General features: G+C 35.4%; 1 protein-coding gene across 1 annotated transcript; it reads right to left on the bottom strand.

The window, feature by feature from the left end:
• Positions 1-1,929: 1,929 nt before the first annotated feature.
• Positions 1,930-25,031, bottom strand: RHBDD1 (rhomboid domain containing 1). Its single transcript, XM_034439377.3, has 7 exons — positions 24,556-25,031; positions 18,775-19,268; positions 14,381-14,513; positions 13,216-13,304; positions 11,533-11,586; positions 10,249-10,368; positions 1,930-2,094 (listed from the first exon to the last, which is right to left on the bottom strand). Exons 2-7 carry the CDS (start codon positions 19,205-19,207, stop codon positions 1,973-1,975), a joined length of 951 nt encoding a protein of 316 aa, XP_034295268.2. The 5' UTR covers positions 19,208-19,268; positions 24,556-25,031; the 3' UTR covers positions 1,930-1,972.
• Between the last annotated feature and the right edge of the window lie 312 nt (positions 25,032-25,343).

Raw genomic sequence — 25,343 nt, forward strand, 5'->3', positions numbered from 1 at the left:
ACTTGTGGACTTCAACTGACAGAATTCTTCTGGGAGTTGAAGTCCACAAGTCTTAAAGCTGCCAAGTTTGAGGACCCCCGTTTTAAAATAATACAATTTGAATTTCGAACATTTATTTTAAAACAATTTTTGTCTAATGTTAAAATCTAGAAACACAATGGACACTGGGAAGCATTGTTTTATTTTTTATTTATTTATTTTTATTTATTTGTCAAACATGCATGAGATTACAGATATGATTATGAATACAGAATAAGGATACAAATAAATGGGGACAGTAGGACAGGGATGATAGACACGTTGGTGCGCTTATGCACACCCCTTACAGACCTCTTAGGAATGGAGTGAGGTCAACAGTAGACAGTCTAAAGTTAAAGTTATGGGGGTTTGGGGAAGTAAGCACAGTGTCAGGTAGTACATTCCAGGCATTGACCACTGTTGCTGAAGTTGTATTTTCTGCAATCGAGTTTGGAGCGGTTTACCTTAAGTTTGTATCTATTGTGTGCTCGTGTATTATCGCGGTTGAAGCTGAAGAAGTCATTGACAGGTAGGACGTTGTAGCAGATAATTTTGTGTACTTTCAAATCTCATTCCTTCTGTAGGATGGTCCTCGATGAGCCTGCCCTAATAAGTCCAAAGCTCACTGCCCAAAAGTATGGCCTCCGTGCATATCTTTGAAGCATATTGTGGAAGAGCCATGATCAATTCTGGTTCCTGTTCTGAAGCTCAAAATCAGCATGAGATCATCTGTCTTGGTTTAGACAGTAAATAAGATGTAAATAACCAAGTTGCAATAACAGAGCTCAGTTGCAGCTCATTGATGGTTCATTAACAAAGTATGGAGACAACAATAGTATGAACATTGAAAATATTATAAAAATTCAAAAAAATTCAAGAAACTTAAAATATGATTTTTAATATACACTTTATTGGGGAAGGCACTGAGTGATCTCAAGTAGAAAATATTACAATGGTTTAAGAAAAAATACTTGATATAAACTGAAATGTCAAGTTGAAGAGGTTTCTTTTATCAGAACACGTTAAATCACAAATCATAATGTCTGATGATAAATATTACATGGAATATTTTATGGCTATGGCAGAACTTTGTTCCTTCTTCCCCTCCCTTTCCACAAAATATTAGTTTCTCAATTTTGGGAAGGCCATGATGAATATTCCAGGGAAAGGGAGTAAGATATGAGATGGACATCAAAATAATTTATATTTACAAATTCATAATAATTAAAAATGTAGTAAGCTGTACTGTTGCTGTTTCTTATAAAATAAAATTAGTAAGGCTTAATGGGCTGCACCCAAATTAATCAATGTGAATTCCAAAATGTACTTCAAATGAGACTGAAGGAAGAATTCAAAGTTTTCAAACTTTGGTTTCTTTAACATAATAAAAAAATACAAATACATCTTGTATACAAAATAATTAGCTACAATTTATAGCTACAACATATTCATGTTACGCAGTTACTTTCTCATTCATACAAAAAATTGTAGGATGTTGTCATATTCTAAATGTGCAACTTGTAAAAAAGCATTTCTGTAGTAAATCATTCTTCAATTTCAGTAATTTTTGGAGAACATAAAAGTGCTGTATTCATGGGCCATGCATTTCAATGACCTGACCAAATCTATGTTCAATTCTAATTTTTATTCTGTAAACTTTTATTCAACTTAAGATACCAAAAACTATTCATTGAAAAGAACTAATATGTATAAGGTAGCTATAGAATTTTAGATGGTATGGTGAATTTTTAAAGATGTTTAGTTTGCATTTTTGCATTTCAGTTTTATATTTGGTAGTCTATGTGCCAAGCAGGCTCAACTTTTTCACTCACAGATAGCTTCAGATAGCCTCCATGATATATATTTCATGAAACAGAAATAGCTTACAGTAAATGAACAATATTCACCATCTTTTGACAGCTATGAAGAGCCCTTTATATATAGTACTTTAAGACTACTGCCACCTCTCAAATCTATTAAGTCTCTGCCTTCTGAGTTCCTCAGCGGATAGTTCTTCTGGTGAAAGCCAGAAGCCATATGGTCTCCTTTCATTGGTGTAATGCCTTGTATTGCTGCCTGTAAAACCAACCAACCAAACAAAAAATAAATGTCAAATTTAATATACATTCTTCTAACTTTGTATCAAGCCCATATTTATTTCTATAGTTAATATATTAAACTGAGAAGTACCTGGGTTTTATCATTTGAAATGAAATATGGGCATCTAACTCTTTTAGAATTCTAAGGTAATATTCCTTTTATAATATGATCTACACTGATTTGAAACTTCAAATCCTTGGATATAATCCAAAAGTTATGCATGTAGTGAAACATCTACACACAGTGAGCACTTTTCTTCTGCATTCAGAAGCCCAACTGGGGTCTGTGTTCTCAGGAATAATATTTTTCTATTATTTTAAGGCATTTCCATAGGAAACAATGAAACTGGATTTTTTTTGTCATACAAGTTCATTTTTGTTTACTATTTTGAAAAAAGAAATCAGCAGAAATTGCTAACTAAATTGCAATATAGCAAAAGCATTTAGACTTATATACCACTTCACAGTGCTTTACAGCCGTCTCTAAGCAGTTTACAGAATCAGCATATTGCCTCCAATAATCTGGGTCCTCATTTTACCAACGTCGGAAGGATGTAAGGCTGAGTCAACCTTGAGCCAGTGGGAATCAAACTGCCGAACTGCTGGCAGCCGGCAGCCAGCATTCTAACCACTGTGCCCCACGGCTATATGTCATAGTTAGCACAATTCAATAACAAGCCTCCCAAAACAGGTATAAAGAATTTTCAGGGAAGATAAAGCTGCTAAATAATTTAGTTAATAATTGTAAAAATAGTTCTATATAGGAACAATCCATTAGGTAAGATTAAACATTGTGTTTTTACTTGGAATATGGTGGCTTTATAAAGGGCCATTTGAGTTTTTGGAAGGTACAACTAACTAATTAAAAGGCCTAACAAGGAAGCTAAACTACTTCCTTCAATAGCAAAATCTGGGGATAAAACAACAATAGGAATTGCTATCATTCTGCACTGTACTTTAAGCACTTCTAAATTCTAGGATTTGGACGCATAAGAACACTAGGTTGGGAAAGACTGAATTATATACTTCTCTAGCCTCCCTAATACTATTGGAAATGGGAGTGCTTCACACTAATTAGCCTGCCATCCTTTTAACAATTGTCATCTATAACAGAGTTAGATGAGTTATCCTACTGTGGTCATCTTACGCTTCCTACAGCTACTATTTAAACTAAACGGTGTCTCTGAAACATTGTAAATGCTAACACCACCACAGCACTTTCTTAAAGGTGTATAATAACTTCTGGCTTTAATGTTCCCAGACTGGGTTTCAATGCAACCAGTCTTAAAAAGGAACACAATATGCAAGTGATTTCACTTTTTTTCTGGTGTCAGAAGCCTTAAAAATACAGAAGGTCAAAGTAAAATCTTCTTCCTTTGGGTCTTTCTTCCTTTGAGATCAAGAAATCAATACTTCCTGATTGTTTACATTGTCTTTGCTTTCATTATATAAAGAGCCCTTTCAAAACTGGTATTATCCAGGATCAATTAAACTGTCAATTAAATGTAGGAGACATTTTTATAGCTTTTAAACAAATTAACAGTTACTGTTCCAGTAAATTAGGAATTCTATCTCAGGTCCTGCTTCACCTCTTCCAGCAGATGTCTCCAGAGGTTCACAGGCAGCACATTAGAGAAAGTAGGCCAAACCCCAGTCAACAAAACATTCCGCATAGTAAGCAGAATTAGGGCTATTTTGAAACAGATGGGGTCTACGGAAGCTGTAACTCTATTATAGACTTGTTTATTGTCTGCCTTATTTGAAGCCCAGGGATTATTTGCAAGTATCTAGCATTTTCTATGTCACTCTGGATTTCATCTAATGCAGAATAGAGTGAAAAGGATGAATACACACATACACAGACACACAGAGAGACACTTTTTATACTAATCCACCATTGAATTCACAATTTAAACATGCTATTATGTGGTTTATACAGCAAAGGATTTTTCTGGAAAGATCAGCAATGTAACAAACATCCTAACTCTGATTCATAATAGGATTTAGTCAGCTTGAAAAAGCACAGAAACATACTTTTAACTTTGCAATCTGGAAATGAAATATATTTACAAACGATTGATATTTAAATGAAGAATTTGAAAATAAATTGGAGGCTTAAAAAGATCTCTTGGGTATTCTCAAAAATGGTATGGTATAGTATGGTATTTCTAGAAAGGTTTTTCCCAATCTACAATTCTTTAGATGTTAGGCTAAAATTCTTATCACCCATAGAATACAAGGTTGGGATGGGAAAAGTAGTCAAAAAATATCTGAAAGGCACCCAGAAGACACTACTGTACAGCTACAATGTATACCCACCCTTATTAAGAATGAGAATTTTGAAAAAATGAAATATTTTTCAGCTCAAAATGTACAAAACTTTTTCCATTGTAAGGAATGGAAAGTAATTGTAAAAAAGGACAGTAGCAAAATAACAAATACATTACCGTGTTTCCCCAAAAATAAGACCCTGTCGTATATTTTTTTGAACCCTGAAATAAATGCTTGGCCTTATTGCCATGTGCTCAAAAGCCTGATTGGGCTTATTATCAGAGGATGTCTTATTTTGGGGAAAACAGGGTAAAAATGTAGAATATATGCATTGCAAGTAAAAGAGCTAATACATGTCCAGGTTTTGATGCAATCTGGATAGGAGTTAATTGAGGTGCAAATCATCGTAAGTTGTAATCATCGAAGGAATAGAGGAAATGTGTCTTCTCTCTTCCATACAGTTTATCCTATGCAACAGCGTCCTCTCTGAGAGGTCCCCAATTTTGTTTCCTAGAAGGCCATCGTGACTTAACTTTTTCCCCTGGGCATTAGGGAAATTTATATGGTGTCTTGTGTTTTACTTTGAATTGGAGTATTTTAACTTTTTTTTTTTCTAAATTGGTACTAACTACTAAGGATTATTTATTTAAGATGGGTGGCCATATACATTTCTTAATAAATGAATACATTTTAAAAGGATTCTTTAATAGCAAGACTTAGCAATATTAAGACACACATAAGAGCAGTTATCTTAAGTCTTGTGCCTGTCAGGTATACTGGAACAGCAATTTCCAAAATTTCTAGCCAATGTAAGCAATATTGCTTTGAAATATTAGGAACTTGGGAGGCTGTTGGATTGTAAAAAAAAATAGAGCAACTTTGTTCTTAAAGGAGAAACTGAGCTGAGAAGAATAAAAGAAGCCAAACCACAGATGCAAAATAAAGCCAAAAAAATGTTTATATACAACAAAACTATTTCTTTCTTTCTTTTTCCAATTAATGTATTTGCTTGGGCATATAATTAAAAATTATAATTTTAAATATTTATTTTTATAATTTTTGATAATTCAGTTGGGCCTCAGCGGTCTGCAGCAGCTGGATGACTTCATCTAAACTTGAAAGTTAAGCAGAGTTGAGCCTGGTTAGTATTTGGATGGTACTTCCAATACTGGGGCTGCAGGCTAGATAGGGAAGTTGAAAAAAATAGCTTGCAGAAAGGTAGTGGCAAATCACTTCTGTATTCCTGACAAAAGCTCTACAAAGTAAGCTTTGAAGTCAGCAGGAATCAAGTTCAATTTGCATCACTTGTAACACCAAGACATTATTTCATTTGCCCAAATTCAGAAAGCTCATTTGCATATAATAAAAAGAATACATGACCAATCACTCTTGGAAATGCAGTTTGGATGCAAGTCAGAAGAAGCAAAAGGCAAAAGAAATGAAAAGATGCACCTATGCAATGGTACTGGAGGAAACACAGCACAGAATACATTCAAACTACAGTATATACCCATGATGGCAAACCTATGGCATGCATGCTGGAAGTGGCACACAGAGCCATCTCTCCGGGCATGCCAGCCGTCATCTGTTATTCTTCTGAGTTCCGCGTGCTCCCACTATGAACACTGGGGAGCTGCTCTTCCGGTTTCCAGGGCTCCCCCATGCATGCCCACGCTCTCCCGTTTTGGCACTCGGTGCCAAAAAAGGTGCTAACACTGATATACTCTTTAGTGTATGCATGCCCCACCTTACTTCCCCCCTCACAGGCTTCAGTATCATCCTTTTTTAATCTCAAAGAATGAAAAATAAAATATAATGAACAGCTGAATTACTGATTTGAGAAAATACCATCTCTTTGACTGGAAGGAATGCAACGGTATGCAGGATGCACAAATGCCCAATGCGGGCACAGAGGGGCTAGAGGATGGTGCATGAGTCGGGCAATTTTACAACTTGTGACCTTCACTTCCCATTGACTTTCTGGTGAAGCTGATAGGGAAGGTTGCAAATGACAATCATGTGACTGCAACTATATATTAAAGCAAATTTTAAAAGTCTTCAGTAAGTTCTGAATGACACATATACCTAAATTATCAGCAGTAAGGTTTCTACAGATTTAAACTGTTTTTAGGAGCTGTAAGTAAATTAATGCATCTGGATGATGCCTAATCGAGAAACATTTTTCTAACACAAAATTACATAACTTCTCACACACCATTATAATAATTTTAGTACAGAATATTATTTTATCAGTTCTTTGACAATAGTACCGATTTAAGCCTTAGTAGTTTTATTATATGGGGCAGGAAACGAAACACATCCTATCAGGAGATGGTAATTAAGTGTTTTTCTAATTAGAGCTTTTCTAAGTCATAAGCAGTTTTTTGCCTTGTCAAAGAATGCACGTGTTTTCATAGACTGTTCCATAAATTTTTCTAAAAAGTATTTTTGGCATTGGGTGGGCACTTGTGCATAGATGTATCTCATCGCATAATCTAATAGATGGTTATGACAACCATAATAAAAGATTTCCAGTGCCAATTCAAAATAAAGTTCACATTTCCAGTTGTTAATTAAAGATTTTACAGCTCAACACAGCAAGTAAACCTGCCAGACTAATTTGCTTTCAAGCAATAGTGACCCCAAACACTGTGCTGCAAATAAAATTTATTCTAGCAATAAAAAGCAAACTTCCAGAAAGTATTATCTGCACTCATAATAAAAATAAGGATGTATGAAAACTTTTTGTTAGAAATTGCTTCGCCAAACATTTGGGAGGAAGGAACCAAAAGTATAGTAATATATTTTACACTTGTAACTGAAACATTAAATACTATTTAAAAATTAATTTTTATGTTTCTTATTCTAGATGTAGCAATATTAAAAATTATTAAAAAGAACATCAAATGCTGTTTTCTCACATTATATTATATACTTTTTTCACTAGAGTTCCTGCACAACTCAGACTTTTTGCTGTTTTACACATTTTAGATTATGCGGTCAAAGTGATTACATAGTGTTTTGTTTTCCTTACTTGATTTTGCAAGATGCATCATGATGAAGAGATAAATATATTTTTGTTTTTAAACCTATTTTAATAATAGAGTATGAGTTAATTATGACAATTATGACTCTGGATATCTTTACCAAAACAAAGTTTGGCAAGATAAAGTATGAGGTATGAAGTTTTATTCCCATCAGGTACAAAATTTCTAGAATGTATGTTCTAGAATGTAAATAAATATCTTGTTCTATTTACACATACAAACTCTTAGGCTTATGTCTCCACAGTTAGGGTACTTAGCATTCAGCTGTTTCTAGTTATTTGTTTGTACTGACTAGAGATACCATAATTATGACATCTTTTTTCTTAGTGATTACAATACATATTATTAGTATCACAATTTTCTGACTTTCTGTGGCAATTTTCTTGCGTGAAATAAACTAACACAGCTGTGGCTTTGTAAATAGTAGCCAATCATAAGTCACTGTATTTCCTGGGAACACAAACTAATGAGCATCCAGAGCTATTTAAAACCTTTATTGAACACAATGTAAGAGGCAGCACTTGGCACTTCCTGCATCCTGGCCAAGAACTTGGAGGATATACACAAGTTTTAAATACTTGCATTCTATTAGGAGAAAAACTGAGAGAGTACAATCATCTATTGAAATGGGAATGTCCTGAGTTATGCAGAAAAGAAATGTTTTCAGTGGGATATAAAAAAAAGAGGTGGGGTGGGGACAGCTGACCCTTGAATTGATTTAAGCAGCCACAAATGCTGTCCACATAACCTCTTGCCTTTATTATGCAAATTAAAATTTCCAGACACTTAAAATTGATGTGTTATTATTTCAGACAGTCTAAGAGTAGTCATCTCACACAACTGCAACTATAATCAAATATTATACAAACAGCAAGAGTAGAGGAAAACAAGATTCCACTTTTCCTTCTGAATACAAAACCTATAGAAGTATAAAGAGTTTGCCATTGTTGTTAATGCTACATGGTCAATATGAGTAACAACAGCTCTGTGTAGACATCTGCAAAACACATGAACTATTAGGTGTGAAATAGATGGGCAGCACAATAGCAGCAGCTTCTTGTCCAGATGTCAGGCAAACTATTGGAAAATGATTTCTTGGATATCTTTTCCAGGCCCCCATCTCAAGCCTCCCAGGCCTCCTTCTCCTCACTGCTCATACCACTATTGTCATCTCCTACTCAACTCTGAACAAGGCAAAGATCTTTAACCAGAGTCTTGCTTTAGGTACCCATTTATCCATCTGCATGCTATATCTCAAACTGTTGTTTATTAAGCAGGAGGCACAGACATTAGCCAAATATCCCTTTTAGCTATAAAACAAATGAAGTATATATTATCGAAAGGTAAGAAATCAGTTAAAGAACTAGTAACTACATTCAAGGGTGTTGAATTGTTCTGAAGTCCAGGCAGCAGTGGATGGTGCTGTCTCTCAGATAATGCAGTGTTGACAGACTGTATCAGCATTAGGACTAACAGATCTGGATTTCTATGTCTATTTATTTATTTGTAAAATTTATTGGCTACCCATCTTAACTATCATAACTTTGGGTGGCAGACAATCTAAAAAGATAAAAGATATACCAAAATTTAAAAACATAAATAAAATACTATAAAGTATTGGACTGTGGCCCAATTAAAAGATGGAGAGAGCAGGAAAAGAATTGGAGGAGGTAGGATCTGTTGTTAAACTATCAACCACTTTCACTGTGATACTCCCCTATTGGGGCCCCAAGCTAACTGGCAGAGGTAGGTCTTTAGGCTCTTACAGAAGGGTTAGGAGGGTTGGAACTGACTTCACTCCAAGGGACAAGATGTCCAAAGGGCAGGTGCAATGGCAGAGAAGGCCCTTCTCTTGGATCCTGCTGGCTGGAATACCTAGGCCAATGGAGCCCACAGCATGCCTCCTCTGCTGGCATGGGTGGACTGGGGCAATTCCATTGGGATAAGTTGGTCCCTCATAGTCTGGGCACATGCCATGAAGGGCTTTAAAGGTGATTGACAACACCTTGAATTGCACCCAGAAGCAGACCGGCAGCCAATGCAGCTCATGGAGCAGTGGTGTTACATGGGCCACTCTTGGGACCCCAAGAATGGCCCGTGCTGCAATTCTTTGCTATTTGGTAAATGCCCTCTTAAGTAGGCACCAAGACTGTCTCCCATAATTGTGCCAGCCCCCATTTTCATGTGCAGACTGCTCCATGTCCACTCACTATATGACCCTGAGCAAATTACCTAGACTCCTCCATAAGTATACACCAGTGAGGCAGTAGGGTACAATCTTAAGGCAGCTGCCTTGAAGGTGTGTATGAGGGAGAAACTGTCATTTTAGAGTATACATAGTTTCTAAGCTCTGTGCAGATAACATTTCTTGCAGTCCGAAGTTCTCAGTAAAGTCACTTCTCTGGCTGCCCACTGGGTGGAATACATCACAGAAATAATTCAGCCTAGATCAGAATCTATTTAACGGATTGGATTGAAGAATGGATTGTCCCCTATCCATACATAAGAGCGGATCAAGTTTTCAGGGGTTCTCTGGTATTATTTTGATGACCTTTAAAAAAAAGAGCAATAATAATAATAATAATAATAATAATAATAATAATAATAATAATAATAATAATAGCCTTTATTGTCATTGTACATCATGTATACAATGAAATTGAGCAATAAGAACTTGCATCCATGGAAGGAAATAGAGAGTCTCAGTTTTAAGAGAAAAAGAAAAGTTATTTTTTAAGTATGCTTCTCACTCTAAAAAGAGAAATGCATTTATTTTATAACATGTCATTCACTTTATAGCTGTTCTGCCTTACCTCTTTCTCTCAAGCTGTTATTTACTGCTCTTTCAAATTGTTCTTCCTCAGTGAGTCCACCAGTATACGTATCATAGTTGTTTGGTGGATAGGATGGATTACCTGAGTATCTAAAATTCCCTGTACAGAAAGAAATCACAGATATAAATCTTTAGCATAATCTTCTTTTAACAAAGCAAACTGTTGTGATAATTAGGGTATCACCGATTCCCGATCATCCATAGCAATATCATTCCAAAATGTAAACCATTACATCATTGCATAATAATGTCATTATTATAAATATTATAAAATTACATTTACATTAATGTAAAGTAACAAATGCAATAGGAATAATTTTCATCTGATGTCTTCTTCACTGAAATCTATCAAGCTGATATTTCACTGTATAACATGTCAATATTCTATTCGGTTTTAGCAACTTTTGCCTCATAAATATTATGAAAGAAATTTGAAGCACAGAACTATATATTAGTAACGGGCAACATAAACTGCATGTAAAATATGTGTTGTGTAACAAATAATAGTATCTTATGCTACAAAGATTCACTTCTATATTGTAAAACAGGCTTCTATGGTTGATATGATAACTGGATTATAATTCCCTCAGTCCCCAGGCAGCACAAATGGAAGATAACTGATTGGGAATATTGTTAACCTTCTTGTCTTGGATTAGATAGCCATCACCCTTTAAAGAAAAAAAACCCCTATATGTTGTCTATCCTCTCAAAAGTACAAAAACTACTACTGGCCTGACTGAGAATACAAAAACAGCTTTTTTGAAAACTGACTCTCTGAATTGAGGTTCTCTTTGAATTGGAAATCGTTATACTGTATAAAATGTATTTGTGGAGCTCAATAAATAAACCTGGATTTCTGTCTGTTAATCAATGGAAAGGTTAAATTTGGCTTTCCCATCCCAAGTCCTATTTCTTTACCAAGTTTTTAAAAATTTCTTTTAAAAGCTGTGTGGATGCTCAGCTTGATTAAGTTAAGAGTCGTGTAAGACATCTTTTAAGTTTTCTGATATAGGGAGGAAGAACAATAAATGTTAATATAAACAAGGATTCAATCTTATGGAACACATTTCTTTAAATATTGAAATATTAAAGAATAATATGAACAGACTTGTGAACACATAAAAACTGTAATAGAGAAGAAATAAGATGTGAATTATTTTTTACCAACACATAGTATTAATCTGTACCAACTGACATAAGGTAAATCCTACAACAAAATTTTCTCTGAGATAAAAACTGGAAGATTATAATCCAAATTACTTGCCTCTTCTGTAATTGTTCCTTTGTTCTGAAAAGCCAGTTGGAAATATATGGCCACCTAGAAATAAAATTATAATGAGTATTTGTAAACATGTAAAATATCATTCTGTTATTTAAAAAGTTAACAAGTTGTATGTCAAATTATATTTGTTTTGATTCTTACCTGACATATTTACCAAATTTGTCGTTTTAATTTTAAATAAAATAAAATTTTAAATGAATATATTTTCCTGTAACAGCATATGTGAATGGATATAAGCAATAGATAACTGTTGGGATATATATTTATTTTATTTAGTACCTGGCTTTTTAATTTGATCATACTATCCAGAATTAAAATAACACAATAAAGAGTTAGCACTGGCATAACCTTTGGAACAAACTGTGTACAATGTCTCATGGTTATTGAGAATAATATTAATTCAATCTTGCTCAGAAGGACACAACTAGTACACAAGTTATTTCCATTTAAAAATATGGAATTTTCTTCTGTACTGCTCAAAAGAACATCATATGCAAGAATGCATTTTTCAAAGGAGCTCACTGTGTAGATTACAGGTAGTCCTCAATTTATGATCAGTTGTTTAACAACTGTTCAAAGTTACAACAGACCAAAAAAAAAGCTACTTATGATCCATTCTCAAATCTAAAACTGGTACAAGTCACATGACTGCTATTTGCTACTTTTTTGCTGTTTTGCAACAGAAAACAGCAAAAAATACCAATTGTACAGCATTTGCTGGATTTACTTGCTTATGTGATTTGTTTAATGACCAGGATTACTCACTTTATGACCACCATCAAATACAATCATATAAAATTGAAACTGGTCACATGGTGCCTTGATTACGATCAGAGTTGTTCGCTCCATTGTGGTTGTTAAGTCGAGGACTACCTCTATGAAAAATCATCTATAGCAGTAACTCCTACTACCATGGGCACAGCCAGTGGCACACCTTCATCAACAAATGACTTAGTTTTTCTCTGTCCTATAGGCAAAGTAGAAAACTTATATTGTACATTATTTGATTATCAAATTTATTTATTCATTTGTCTATATTTACACCAATTTGTCTGCTATCCACTCATAATAAGTAGCCTTTAACATTAAGCATTATACATTAAATTAAAATCCAACACTGGCAAATATCTGTAGCTCGGTTGCAGGATGAAGGTGAATTCTCCGAGCTTGTGGGTTGGTTTCCAAACATTTTGTTACCAGCGGAGTTTAGGTGATGTCAGTGTTCTTCTGATTATAAGGGCTTCAGGTGTGGGTATGTCAAGTGAGGATCTTGTGATGGATCAGCTGTGAGACAGCAGTGAGTCTTGTGATAAATCTTGTGTTTAGGAGATTACATCAAGTAATCACAAGACTCACAGCTGACCCATCACAAGACCCTCACCAGACAAACCCATACTTGAAGCCCTTATAAACAAAAGAATACTGACACGGATATCCCCTAAACTCTGCTGAAGATGTTACCTACCCTGGTAACAAAAAGTTTGGAAACCAACCCACAAACTTGGAAAATGAACCCTCACCCTGATAAAATATATATACATTGTATAATATATAATTTAAGCACCATATGGCATAATTCTAAAGTTCTGAAGTACAATATAACTTTAAATTCCTTTAAAATTATATTGAACAGCAATGTTTGGGAAGTTCTAGTGTCATTATTACCTGTACATGCTGTCATGAAAATCTTCAGGGGTCCCATGGTATACATTAGGCCAACAAGAATACCTGCCAGATGTCCTGCAAAAGAACTCCTAAAACGAAAGCAATTTTCTGTGAGATGCATTGTTCCTGATTAGAAACTTTCTGTAACCTCATTAACCTTCACTCCATTGGATATATTTAACATTTTAAGAGTTTAATATATTTAAAGGAGACATATGCATTTCACTATCTCAAAAATTTTGAGCAATAACAATTATCTAATTATGATCCAAAATAATTCATTTTGCATTAAATTGCATTTGTATCCAAATTCTTTATTTAGATCATAAAGAGCTAAAAGGGTAGAATAATCTTTCTATTTATATTTTCAGAATTCTCAAGTATCAAAGGTATTTAAAAAAATTACAATCTACAACAAAACATAGACCTTGAAGAAATAAATGCTAACTGTAGATAAGATTGATTTTAATCGATTTGAAGTTAATTTTTCTTTTAAAAGGTATGCCAATAAGAAAAGAAAAATCCTTTTCAGATTACAACATGATTACTCTTAAAGCTAACTTCAACTGACAAATGACTATAACAAGATAAGTTATTTCAGGGGAATGATTATCTGGCATCCCCATCTAAAATGAAGGAAGCTATCCTGATGCATGACGTATTCCTAGTGTTTAAATCATATTGTTTCCATATTCCCAATGATTGTAAGAGAGAAATGAGGATTTGTTTGAAAACACCACTTCCACATGTTTAGGAAGGAGCAGTTGCTTCTGTTTAAATAAAATTTTCAATATACAGATACAGTTCTATCTCACTAAACTGCAATGTTTGATTATGAATATGCTGCATGAAATAAGGCAGTGATTTATAAACCATGATAAATTGGTAACGCAAGATGCTTATTGTTTAATTACAATTAAGCAAACTGTGGCTTATGTATCACATTAACCAAACCTATCTATTATCATGCATGAACTCTCTAATATAACTTTGGCCAAATCCTTCTTATATCTCCTATTTTCTTCTATAATAAACATTTTTTTCGGTTAAAAAGCACAATCCAGATTGGATAAGGACATTGATATGTAACTATTATCCATTACGTAATATCTACATACATACATATAAAGTAATTTAAGTTCTAAATGACTGACAGCAGACTTACCGTGGGTTTAATACATGGATTGCTAGAAGTTCCAACCAACAAGAGTATTTATTGGATACATTCAGGCCCATAATATTGGTTGATCCCCCTGGATGGTAATAGTTATTAAGAACTTTCAAAGCAAATAGCACTCCTATATAGAAATAAAGAAAAAAGATCACAGCAAGAGGAATTCTCAAGTAATATAAAAACTAAAGAATATAGAGGCTCTGTTGCTCTTGGTATGTCTTGCATTCCATTTATTCAAAGATCATGTAAATCACTTCTGTTACAGTATTTCAATACTGTACAGTGGCAAAAATATCTAAATCTGTGTGTACTTTTAAAATATTCCAGTACTTTTTCCCAAAACTAAAAACAAAATTCCCCAAAGAGTGATAATGTTACCAGTGATTTTAGGAAAAGAAAGGGTTCTCATTAGTATAAACAAAGTGCAATATTGTGCTAATATAACTGGAACTAAGATCAGATGTTCAGACAAATGGCTAAGGAAACCTTGTAAAAATTCTCATTTTATTGAAAAGTAATCCTATTTTAAAAGTTTGGTTAAGAAAGGCAGATTATTCTCATGACAACGAAGGATATAGAGCCATTGGAACCTCAAAAGCAGACTCAGCATTGGGGCAGAGAAAGGAACTTCAGGGCTGCAAGCCTCATCTCGTCTGTCTCACCAGCCTACCCTAGTGAAAGCACTTAAATAACAGGCAAATTTTCTACAAGCAAATGATATTGCAAAGACAGAATTGTGATAACCTCTCCAATAACACAATCAGGATAGTGACAAACAGGATCAAACCTGATACCAGTTTTGTTCCTACATCATAATATAGGAGCATAGATGTCAATTTCCTTTCAATTGTGATGATACTGTATGTTACCAGGTTTCTGAGTAGTTTGATAAAATAACACAATGAATAGCGAAAGATTTCTAAGTGTCAAGCTATCAATTCTTGGCATATTAAAGAGTTACTCTTTACAATTAAATTTCTGATTAAAATTAGGATTTTTTTTTAAAAAAAAGCTCTTTCTGGATTTTATCGTAAATCCTTGATTAACAGCAAAGAATATTGACTATACATCTGAAAAGTAGCAATGGAGGTGTGCTCCTTGCTGACTACCAGTGATATTTTAGCATCATTCTTCCAATGTATGTATTAAAATATTGAAATCAAGCTCAGCTCTTGATGACTTCATTGATATATCCATGCAATTTCTTTGAAGGAAAAAGGGAAAAGAGGTCATTCACAAGCTTATTCCAGGATGGGTAGTTTTTTCCCTTCACTTCTCAATCTAGCCTATAGTCCACGGGTGTCAAACTCGATCGCGTCATGGGCCAGATCGTCACATATCACAATGTTTTTTGGCTTTGCGGAGCTGGGGTGGGCGTAGCCTGCACATCACAGATCTGGTCTGCAGGCCGCCAGTTTGACAGGTCTGCTATAGTCCTTGGATTCCGAAACCAGATAACTGCTGGTTTCCAAACTTAGAAAATATCAGCAAGGTGTTACTATCAGATTGAGATCAGCACATGTATATTGAAATGTACATTTCTGTTTCAGATTTTATTTACTATCTATTTATTCAATTTGTATAGCCGCCCATCTTAATCCATGACTCTGTTGCTTACAATTCGATTCACTTTTAATTTCCTTTTTCATTGATCAAGGAGCAAAAAAACAACACATAAAAAATAACCCTCTAGAAAGCATTGCCTTCATCACAAGTATAAACAATTTCATTATTTTTTCATCTCCTCTTAACTAACAACTATGAAACTCTTCATCCCATAACTTATATCTTAATAGTAGGCAAATCAAATAAGCAACATCTTTTTCAATCCAGTTATCAGTAAAAATTCTAAACAAAGTTCTAAAATATTAATATATCTCACAATTCATAGCTGCAAGCAAACTCCCATTTAAAAGGCATAAATGGTCCAATATCCTAGTCTAAACAAAAATCTAAAGTCTAATACCGTGATGGCGAATCTGTGGCACGCGAAGCCATATCAGTGGGCACGCAAGCATTGTCCTAGCTCAGCTCCAGCACACATATGCACGCTGGCCAGCTGATTTTCGGGCCTTCCAGGCCCACTGAAAGTCGGGAAACACGCTGTTTCCGACCTCCAGAGGACCTCCAGAGGAGGTGGGGAAGGCCCATTTTTTCACCCTCCCCAGGCTCCAGAGGCTTTCTAGGAGCCTGGGGAGGGCGAAAATGGCCTTCCCCACCCCGGGGAGGCCCTCCGGAGACTGGAAATGGCCCATTTGGCAACTTCTGGTAGGATTGGAAGCCCTGATTTTCACCCTCCCCAGGCTCCAAGAAAGCCTCTGGAACCTGGAGAGGGCAAAAAAAGGGCCTACCAGGCCATCACGTGCCAAAAGCAAGGGGAGCGCGGGGGGTGAGTGGGTTGCGCGCATACTTGGGGCACATTGAATTATGGATGTGGGCACATGCACGTGTGACCCCCTGCGCTCCCCCCACTTTTGGCACCTGGCGGCAAAAAGGTTAGCCATCACTGGTCTAATATGACAAAAAGGGATCATTTCTTTCAAGATTCAATATACATTTTTCCATTCCAAATGCCAACAATTCCAAAGAAACCCACCCCACATAACATATCCCAGTCAAATAAACTTTCCATATCTCAAGTTTAAAACATAAAGAGATCCACATTAAACCATAAAGTAATCTCAGTATTCTAATACAAACAAAAGACTAAATTTAAGGTATTTTATCTTTTAAGCAAGTTTACAAAACTTCATTACTTTAAGTAACAAACAGCTGGATACAGTTTAAATGCTATCAAATTAGAACACACAAAGTATGGGAAAGGGTTAAACACCATATTAAATGTATGCAAATCCAATATGCCACTTTTTCAGTCCAGATTATCAGCATCCAAAAAGAACCACAAAAATAACATTTGTAAATCTGGTAAAATAAACTGACTTTGTATTCCTTTCTTAAATACAGAACAATCTTTCTCTGTAATCCATTCAGTTGGTTGTTGATCCTTGTTACAAATTTCTTCAATACTTTACAATACAGCCTATTTTATAAGTCTAGGAAAAAAAGTTCCAATTGCTCTCTGGGATTATTTTTATTTCCTTGTTTTTTAAAGCCTCATCCATTTTTATTTTTTTTTTGTATCTAATGACAAATTCTATTCAAAGTCTCAATATTGTTCTCAGATAAATTCTGTTGCATATCTTTTTTGTAACATCTTTTTCTGGGAAACAGACTGTTCCCAAAACACAACAAAGCTGACATAATCAAATCCTAGTGCAATTCCTCAAAGATATCTCTGAACGCCATTGTAATTGCTTGCCCTGTTATGTCATGTCTTTAATATGAAAAAGGTTTTCTTTCCCACAAGGATGTATTTATTCTTTAATTTTAATTTTAAATTATTCTTCCAAATTCAATATTCCAAAATTCTGTAAGCCCTTAATCTGTTTAAAGCTTTCTGTAGCCAAAATCCTGTCTTGCTTTTTGCCATTTATTTTAAATTTTTAAATATTTGAAAAATCTTTGTTTTCTTGTATTAAGGCTTGAAGACACTCCACATTGTTTCTAATTGTGTCACTTTGAAGGAGTTGGCGGCAATTTCCAAAAATGATTAGCAAGGGAACTGTCCTTTTAAAAGGCTTTATTTGTGATTGGAGCAATTACAGCAAATTCCCCTGTCCTGATTCTCCCTCCCTCCAGGGTCCTCTCTTCATTCAGAGAGGGTTGAAGTAGCTGATCTACACGCCAGCTTCCTATTTGTAGCCGTGTATATTTTAGGTCTACTTTTCACAGAACCATTTTCAATCTGCCATATTTCCTGGAAATCCAGATGTTTGTCTTTTAGTTTCCTTTGTGAGAGACTACTAGAAAAATGTAGCAGTGACAAAGTTGTGTTTAATTGTATCATTCAAGAACATGCTAATCTCACATTCCCTAAATACATATTTACATGGCTCAGTGACTAAGACGATGAGCTTGTCGATCGAAAGGTCGGCAGTTCAGCGGTTCAAATCCCTAGTGCCACGTAACGGGGTGAGCTCCCGTTACTTGTCCCAGCTTCTGCTAACCTAGCAGTTTGAAAGCACGTAAAAAATGCAAGTAGAAAAACAGTGACCACTTTTGGTGGGAAGGTAACAGTGTTCCGTGCGCCTATGGCATTTAGTCATGCCAGTCACATGACCACGGAGACATTTTCAGACAGTGCTGGCTTTTCGGCTTTGAAACGGAGATGAGCACCACCCCCTAGAGTGGGGAACAACTACCACATATGTGCGAGGGGAAAATTTATCTTTTTAAATACATATTATCTATTTTCTAACAGCCAGCATTTGCAATAAATAATAGTCTTATAATAAAAGGTGGAAGCATAATAAAGAACACCTTACCAGAAAAACCAACAGCACAGTGATGTTCATATATAGGATCACCAAGAAGTTCCGCCAGTATAGCTTCCAGAAATAGGTATACAGCTCCCACAAGTAGTGAAAACAGTGCAATTATATATCCAAACCACATAGTTCCAAGTCTGTTCTCCAATTTAATTCCTTTCCAAAGCAAGGAGACCATATTAAAATATAGATGCCAGTCATCTGCATGGTGAAATGCTGAAAGATACAAACGATGCCAATCTTTTTTGTAAAGACAATCATTGACACTAATACATGCTTTGTCCAGAGGTTTCAGGGGTTGTAGAAAAAAGAAAATGTTCACTGCCAAGGTTGCAAGCGTAACAGGTGGAATGTTGTGAAACCCAACATGATAGAGCTGAGAAAGGAGGAAAAGCACTCCAGTATTTAATCCTTTGTGCCTTCGCTGCATAGTTTCTTCTTTGAACTGAGTTTACACTAAAACTTGAGTACAGCAGAAATCCAGAGAGATTCTGAAAAATAAAGATAAAAAATAAATCCTTTACACAAGGAAAAATGGAACATACAGGTAATCCCCCAAGTACTACCATTCATTTAGCGAATTTTCACAAGAATGAATTTATCCAGAGAGTTTATCTACGTTAGAAATTCAAAACTGCAACCAAAGAGGCCTCTGTAACCATGTGACTTGGATTCAATCACTGCTGGCAACCATTTTTAACACTGCGACTTCCCTTTTGCCATTCGGGATTACAACATGCTATTTCCTAAAGCCGGCAGGGGTGTCCCCCCAGTCACATGGCCAAACAAGATCCGATGATTTTGCAGCCAGCGCTGTGTTTATTTTTGGTTTTTTGATGCTGCCTGGAGAGGTTTGAGCTTAGCAAGAGCAAGCGATATATTTTTTTAAAGTGACTCAAGCTGAGAGTTCTATAAATTTCCCTCCCACCCCCCTCGGGGCAGCTGCTTAGAGATGCTTGAGCTGACTAGCAGCAAGAGATTTTATTTTTTAAAAGCAACTGCAAGCAGAAAGTTCTGAGAGCCTGTTTGGAGGTAATTTAGTTTCTGAGCTGAAGGTTGCACCGGAAACAGTTGATAGGAGGCCAGCAGTAGTGGGGAAAGCCTCTTCACCAGTTAATGATGGCAGCAATCAATTAATGAATCAGAGGAAATAGTAAATCAGATATTTGTTCATTTAACAATCCATTTGATTCAATTAATGAATTTGATTTTAAAAATTCATAAAATTGAGTCTGATTCATTTGAATTTTTTTTTTATTTACGACCCTAATGGGCAGGTTCCATTAAAGTCATAACTTGAGGTCCATCTGTATATCATACAGATCTAGGAAGAGTGAACATGTGAGAAGATAGAAGTAGAAACAATTTCACTGAAAATTTATACTGCTCTACTATTTTTTAAGAGACGGGGGGGAGGGGCATGCAAAAGAAGTCTCTGGATGCCATTTAAATATTTTTTTCCAGAAAAAATGTTGCTCTTTAGTTTCTAATATTTATATATTTTCAAAAATTATGATTTTTAAAAAAGTATAGCTAATTTATCAATGGATTAAAATTGCATGCAGGTAATTTTGTTCTCCCATCGGACTCCTGATGTCACTGTTTTGTTGCTTAAAATGTTGGAGGAATTATTTGAAGCAGGATTTATTTATTTATTTATTTGTTTATTTATTTATTTGTTTGTTTGTTTCCATTTATATACCGCCCTTCTCCAATAGGACTCAGGGCTGTGAACAGCCGAAATAAAAACAGAACATACAAAATTTAAAAGCAGTTTAAAATGATTAAATATTTTTTTGGCCGTAATTTAAAACAACCCAATTTAAAATCAATTAAAATTAACTCAAAACTGTGGGATCAAGCCAGCCCGGCTAGTTGAAATAAATAAGTTTTCAGGGCCTGACGAAAAATCCGGAGGTCTGTTATTGTACGTATCTCTGGGGGGAGGTTGTTCCAGAGGGTGGGCTGAAGTTATTTTCATTCAGCACCAAATTCGGCAAAAATTAAGATGAAATTTAATTATTCATATAGCAAAATTTTATACATATAACATTTCTATTGCATTTAATGGAGCTCACTCCCAAGTAAATGGGTAAAGGATTAATCAAGCACAGCGATACTTAATGGAAATCTAAGTGCTTCCTTCAACTATATATAAGAAAAACAAAAATAGGAAAGGATAACGTACTTTCTCTTAAAAAAAAAATCTTGCTATATGCAATTAATTTTGTGGAGTTTAGGATCCTCTCCTTTCATCTAATGTGACATACACTTTCTCTTATCAAGGCAGGTGGGGCTTTCCTGGTTTCTATTGTAGCAGGAGAGGGAAGAATCTAATGTCAGTCTCTTTCGTCTGAAGCCAGAGGCATGTCTCCAACCTTGGAACAAACTGAACAAATTTATAGCCTAGCAAACTATCCAAGGAACAAGTCCTTTCTTGCTCCAAACAGGTTACTCTGACCTCAGCAGAAGCAATCTGATATTATGCCAAGCTGAAAAACAAGGTCTATGCAATGTTTAAACCTTGAATGCTTTAGATCCAATGTGAATACATTTGCTTTATTTGATAGATACAGCGATGAGATTCAAATAGTTTGTAGGCTTATTTAGTGTACACAGAAGCATATTATTAAATATTAAAATTCTATACAAGCAGCAATGTAACTTGATTTAAAGCATAACATATGTATATTAAGTCTAAAAACTATACTTGTGTACTGTAGCTATTATGTGATCGTCACTTTTTACCATGCAGTAATTACTAAACTGCAATGATGTTCAATACAAATGCAACTCCCTATACATAGACCTGTGAAGGAATGAAGTTGGGTTGCTGTCTGCTCTTTTGGAGAGTAGCTGCAGTCTGCAGAACCCCATTTCCCCCATACATTCAATCACAAGTATCTAAACTGGCATTCCAGCTGCCTGTTATAGTTGAGCCATGCCCTATCATTTTGATGGATGTGCTGACTTGACGTCCAGAAGCAATCTAACCCCACTCAGGGTTTTAGCTTAGAAAAGCAAATACTAAGAGAGAGTGGGATGTGTGCAGCAGGAAAGGTGATAGCAAACAGCATAAAGACAAGGAAGCACAGGCAAGAGGACTACTGCATGATTTAACTACCAGGACCACAACCTATGGTGAGCAGCATACCCTGGTGGGAATCCTGCCTGGACCTTATCAGCAACTAGAAAATGAGCAATCACAACGAAACAGCACCCTATCCCAATTAGTTCAAGAACTTTGGGGGGGAAAGGCAAAGATTGCACATTACTTGATAGACTGAGACTTTTGTTTCATCTGAGTATTAGAAGACTGAATATAAAGGAGTGAGTATTAAAGACATAATTACTAGAAGGGTGGAGTTGACCCAGAGCAACAGACTGTTGTTGGGAAAGAACATGTTGCAATAAAGCATTGTGTACAGTTTTGCTATACTGCGGTGTGCCCAGACCTTGGAAAGCAAAGAACCCTACAAGTTCTTACTTACTATTTGTTTGGCAACTGTTAGAAGTTATGACGGCATTGAAAATGAGTCATGATAGGTCCTCACACTTACAACTATTGCAGCATACCCAGAGTTACATGAACACAATACAGTGGCTTGGCAACTGGCTTGCATTTGATATTTGCAGCATCATGCAGTCCTTTTGTGCCATTTGTGACCTTTCCAGTGAACTTCGAACTAGCAACATCAATTGAGTAGCCGGCAGGAGATTGCAAGTTGTGATCACATGATGTCTAGCTTAAAAACTGTAAGTGAATCACTTAAATGAGACAAAAAGTTCATAAAATTGGGTGCAGTCATGTGATACCTCACTTAACAACAGCACAACTTAATTACAAATTTTCTGGTTTCTATCATGGTTGTAAATCAAGGACTACCTGTATTATTTAAGTACAAAATTCAATCTTAGGTAGTTTATATCTTCAGGACCATTCACAATCCTAAAAACATTTTCATAAATTGTTTCAGAAAAGCATACTTCATTGACATAAATTAGAAGTAAAAAAGCGATGAAGTTATAAAATTGGAAGTTCTTTCTGTTCCATGCATGGAATCAAATTAAAGCTGTTGCAATGGAGCCAATCACCTCTTTGAGAGACTGGTCGTATTCTCAAACTGCTTATGCTGTTAGTTAATTTCTTCTAATCTATTTTACTGTAACTTAAATCCATTATCCATGTCTGAAATGAAAAAGAACATGTCTTGGATTTTTGAATGAATTTGATTGATTACTATAAATGAAATACTAATTTCTGCAGCAGGGTTATATGAAATTAAGGGTATTTCATTACCACTATAACTATAATAAATGCAAAAGACATTACATCTCAAATTTATCATGGGCCCATTTCTCCCTTTGAACTCTCTCAAGCCCCCTATAATGCAAAAAATACATACATTTTTCCAGACGCTACAAAGGATATTTTAAAAGGCCCACCAGTTTTTCACCCTTGATTTAAAGCACCATAATAAACTATGGTTTGTGATAGGAGCTACAGAGATTTCCCCATAGTATTCCCCCCACTTTTCCACTATTTTTGATCAATCATAGATTAGCACTATAACACAACAGAAAACTGTTTATTCTTAATTCTTGTTCCTTGAACCATATTAATTTCATAACCCGTTTTGTAATTGGCATGTCTTTAATAAACCAGTTAAAATTATTCTAATTTTATCGTATTTGGATAAAATAGGAATTATCAAAATAAATTATCAAAAAATAAAACAAAGCATCTAGAGTATTAACAACCCTAAAATGTTCTTATTTACTTATTGGAAGTATATTAATTCAGCAGAAATTTCTTCTGTCCATAAACAAGGTGAGATCCATAAAAGTGTTTTGCAGATTCAGGGAATTTAACTGAACATAAGATAATATGACCAAAACACCCCTCCATCATTTAAAAATGTCATGTTATCATTGTATTAGGGTAATCATGCAAATGCATAACTTTAGTATAGTAATTTAGACTAGAAATACCAAATTCTAGTTAACATGTTCCATAAGGGAATTCTGGGAAGTAAACAGCTAGCAGATATGGTAAAATAACATTAAAATGTATGCTGAACAGATCTACTATTATCACTTTGAAAATATGCTGAGTAAAAGCTTTTGCAAAAATACTAGTGAACAAGGTATGCAAGGGGCCATTAAGAGATTCTTTTATGATTTATGGAAGAAAATATTGTAGATCAATCTTTTGCAATATCACGAATTCCATTAAAGATGAAAAAAAGGCCAAGCCCAAATATAAGATGTAGTAGGATCACTCTCTCCTTTGTTTCAATTAAAAGATAATGTGTGTTAGGATGAAAAGTTATGTAATTAAACAACAGAAGCAGTTAACTCCTCTCCCCAAATTTTTTCACACTTTAAATTATTCAAAAATGTATTTTCTTCAATATTTATTATACAAATACTTTTCAACAATCTACTGCTAAACATAACAGTTAGAAGACGCAAATTTAAGGAAAGTCCAAGCAATTATGCTATGGCTATGTCATAAAACAAAGCTCAGTAGTACTGAATCTGCTTCTATTTCAACAAACTTCAGTACTCCCCAGATTTTGGGGAAAGGAAGATAAAAGCAGAACGCTTTAATATTTTAATGACTATTAAATCATTAATAGAAAAACTAATTATTTCAAGTGTTTATGAGCCACCTCTGTCCCTTGGTCAGAAAGTTGCAAACATTAAACAAACAAAAAAAGCCAAAAAAGTTCTCCCGCGCTTGAGGCCCTTCAAATGCATTAGATGCTAACTCACCTGGAGGGCACAAAGAAAGAGGGAAGTAGGAGAACACAGTGAGCTGTAATAATTGAATCATAAGAGAATATGCAGTAATCTTAGATGTTATGATTTCTGGGCGACTGAATGAGGAGACCGAGCCTATACCGAACCGGAGGAGACCCTCAACAAGAACCGGGAATCGAAGATTAGAACATCGGCTCCTTCCCCATTCCCTTTCTACAGCCTTAGGAGCCGATTTACTCAAAAGTTACAAAGGGGGGAAGGAGGTGGTCCGCCCTGCCCAAAACGCCTTCCCTCTCTCCCACTTGGAGGAGGAAGACAAAGACCCCATTCCTAGACTCAGAAAGCGTCTCCACTCCTTCTACCGGAAATGGAAAACGATCCTCCCTGCAGACCGCCACAGGCCCGACTTACGCCAGGCGTTTACGTTACGCTTACGGCAAGGCGAGGTTTATGCGCCGGAGACAGCCCACGTGACCCGCTCGCTGCTCAATCAGAAGCAACAGCGGCCCGTCTCTGTGATGAATCAACGTCCGGAACGACGCATGCGTCAAGTTAAACTGTGCTTTTTTTTTTTTTTTTTTTATGTCGCGGGTTGTGAGGTCGCCTCATCATCTGCTTTCTTTCCTGCAAAAATAAATAAAATAAAATGGATTCAGAGCTTACTTCGGAAATTTGTACCTTGACTTTAATTCAAGTTGACTTTAATATTAAGCACTCTTACGGGTTTTTGTTTTTTTTTTAATTATTTGAGCCGTAATTGCCGGGGTAACTTTCCCCATGCGCTGCAACGTTGAAGTGGC

The sequence above is a fragment of the Pantherophis guttatus genome, chromosome 6 (assembly GCF_059756535.1).
Source record: "Pantherophis guttatus breed Tessera chromosome 6, ASM5975653v1, whole genome shotgun sequence".
NCBI lineage: Eukaryota > Metazoa > Chordata > Lepidosauria > Squamata > Colubridae > Pantherophis > Pantherophis guttatus.

Coding starts and splice junctions, on each gene's coding strand:
- RHBDD1 (XM_034439377.3), bottom strand. CDS start 19,207: ATGCAGCGAAGGCACAAAGGATTAAATACTGGAGTGCTTTTCCTCCTT. Junction 14,514..18,774: donor CTGTGCTGTTGGTTTTTCTG/GTAAGGTGTTCT, acceptor ATTTCTATATAG/GAGTGCTATTTGCTTTGAAA. Junction 2,095..10,248: donor TAACAGCTTGAGAGAAAGAG/GTAAGGCAGAAC, acceptor TTGGTTTTACAG/GCAGCAATACAAGGCATTAC.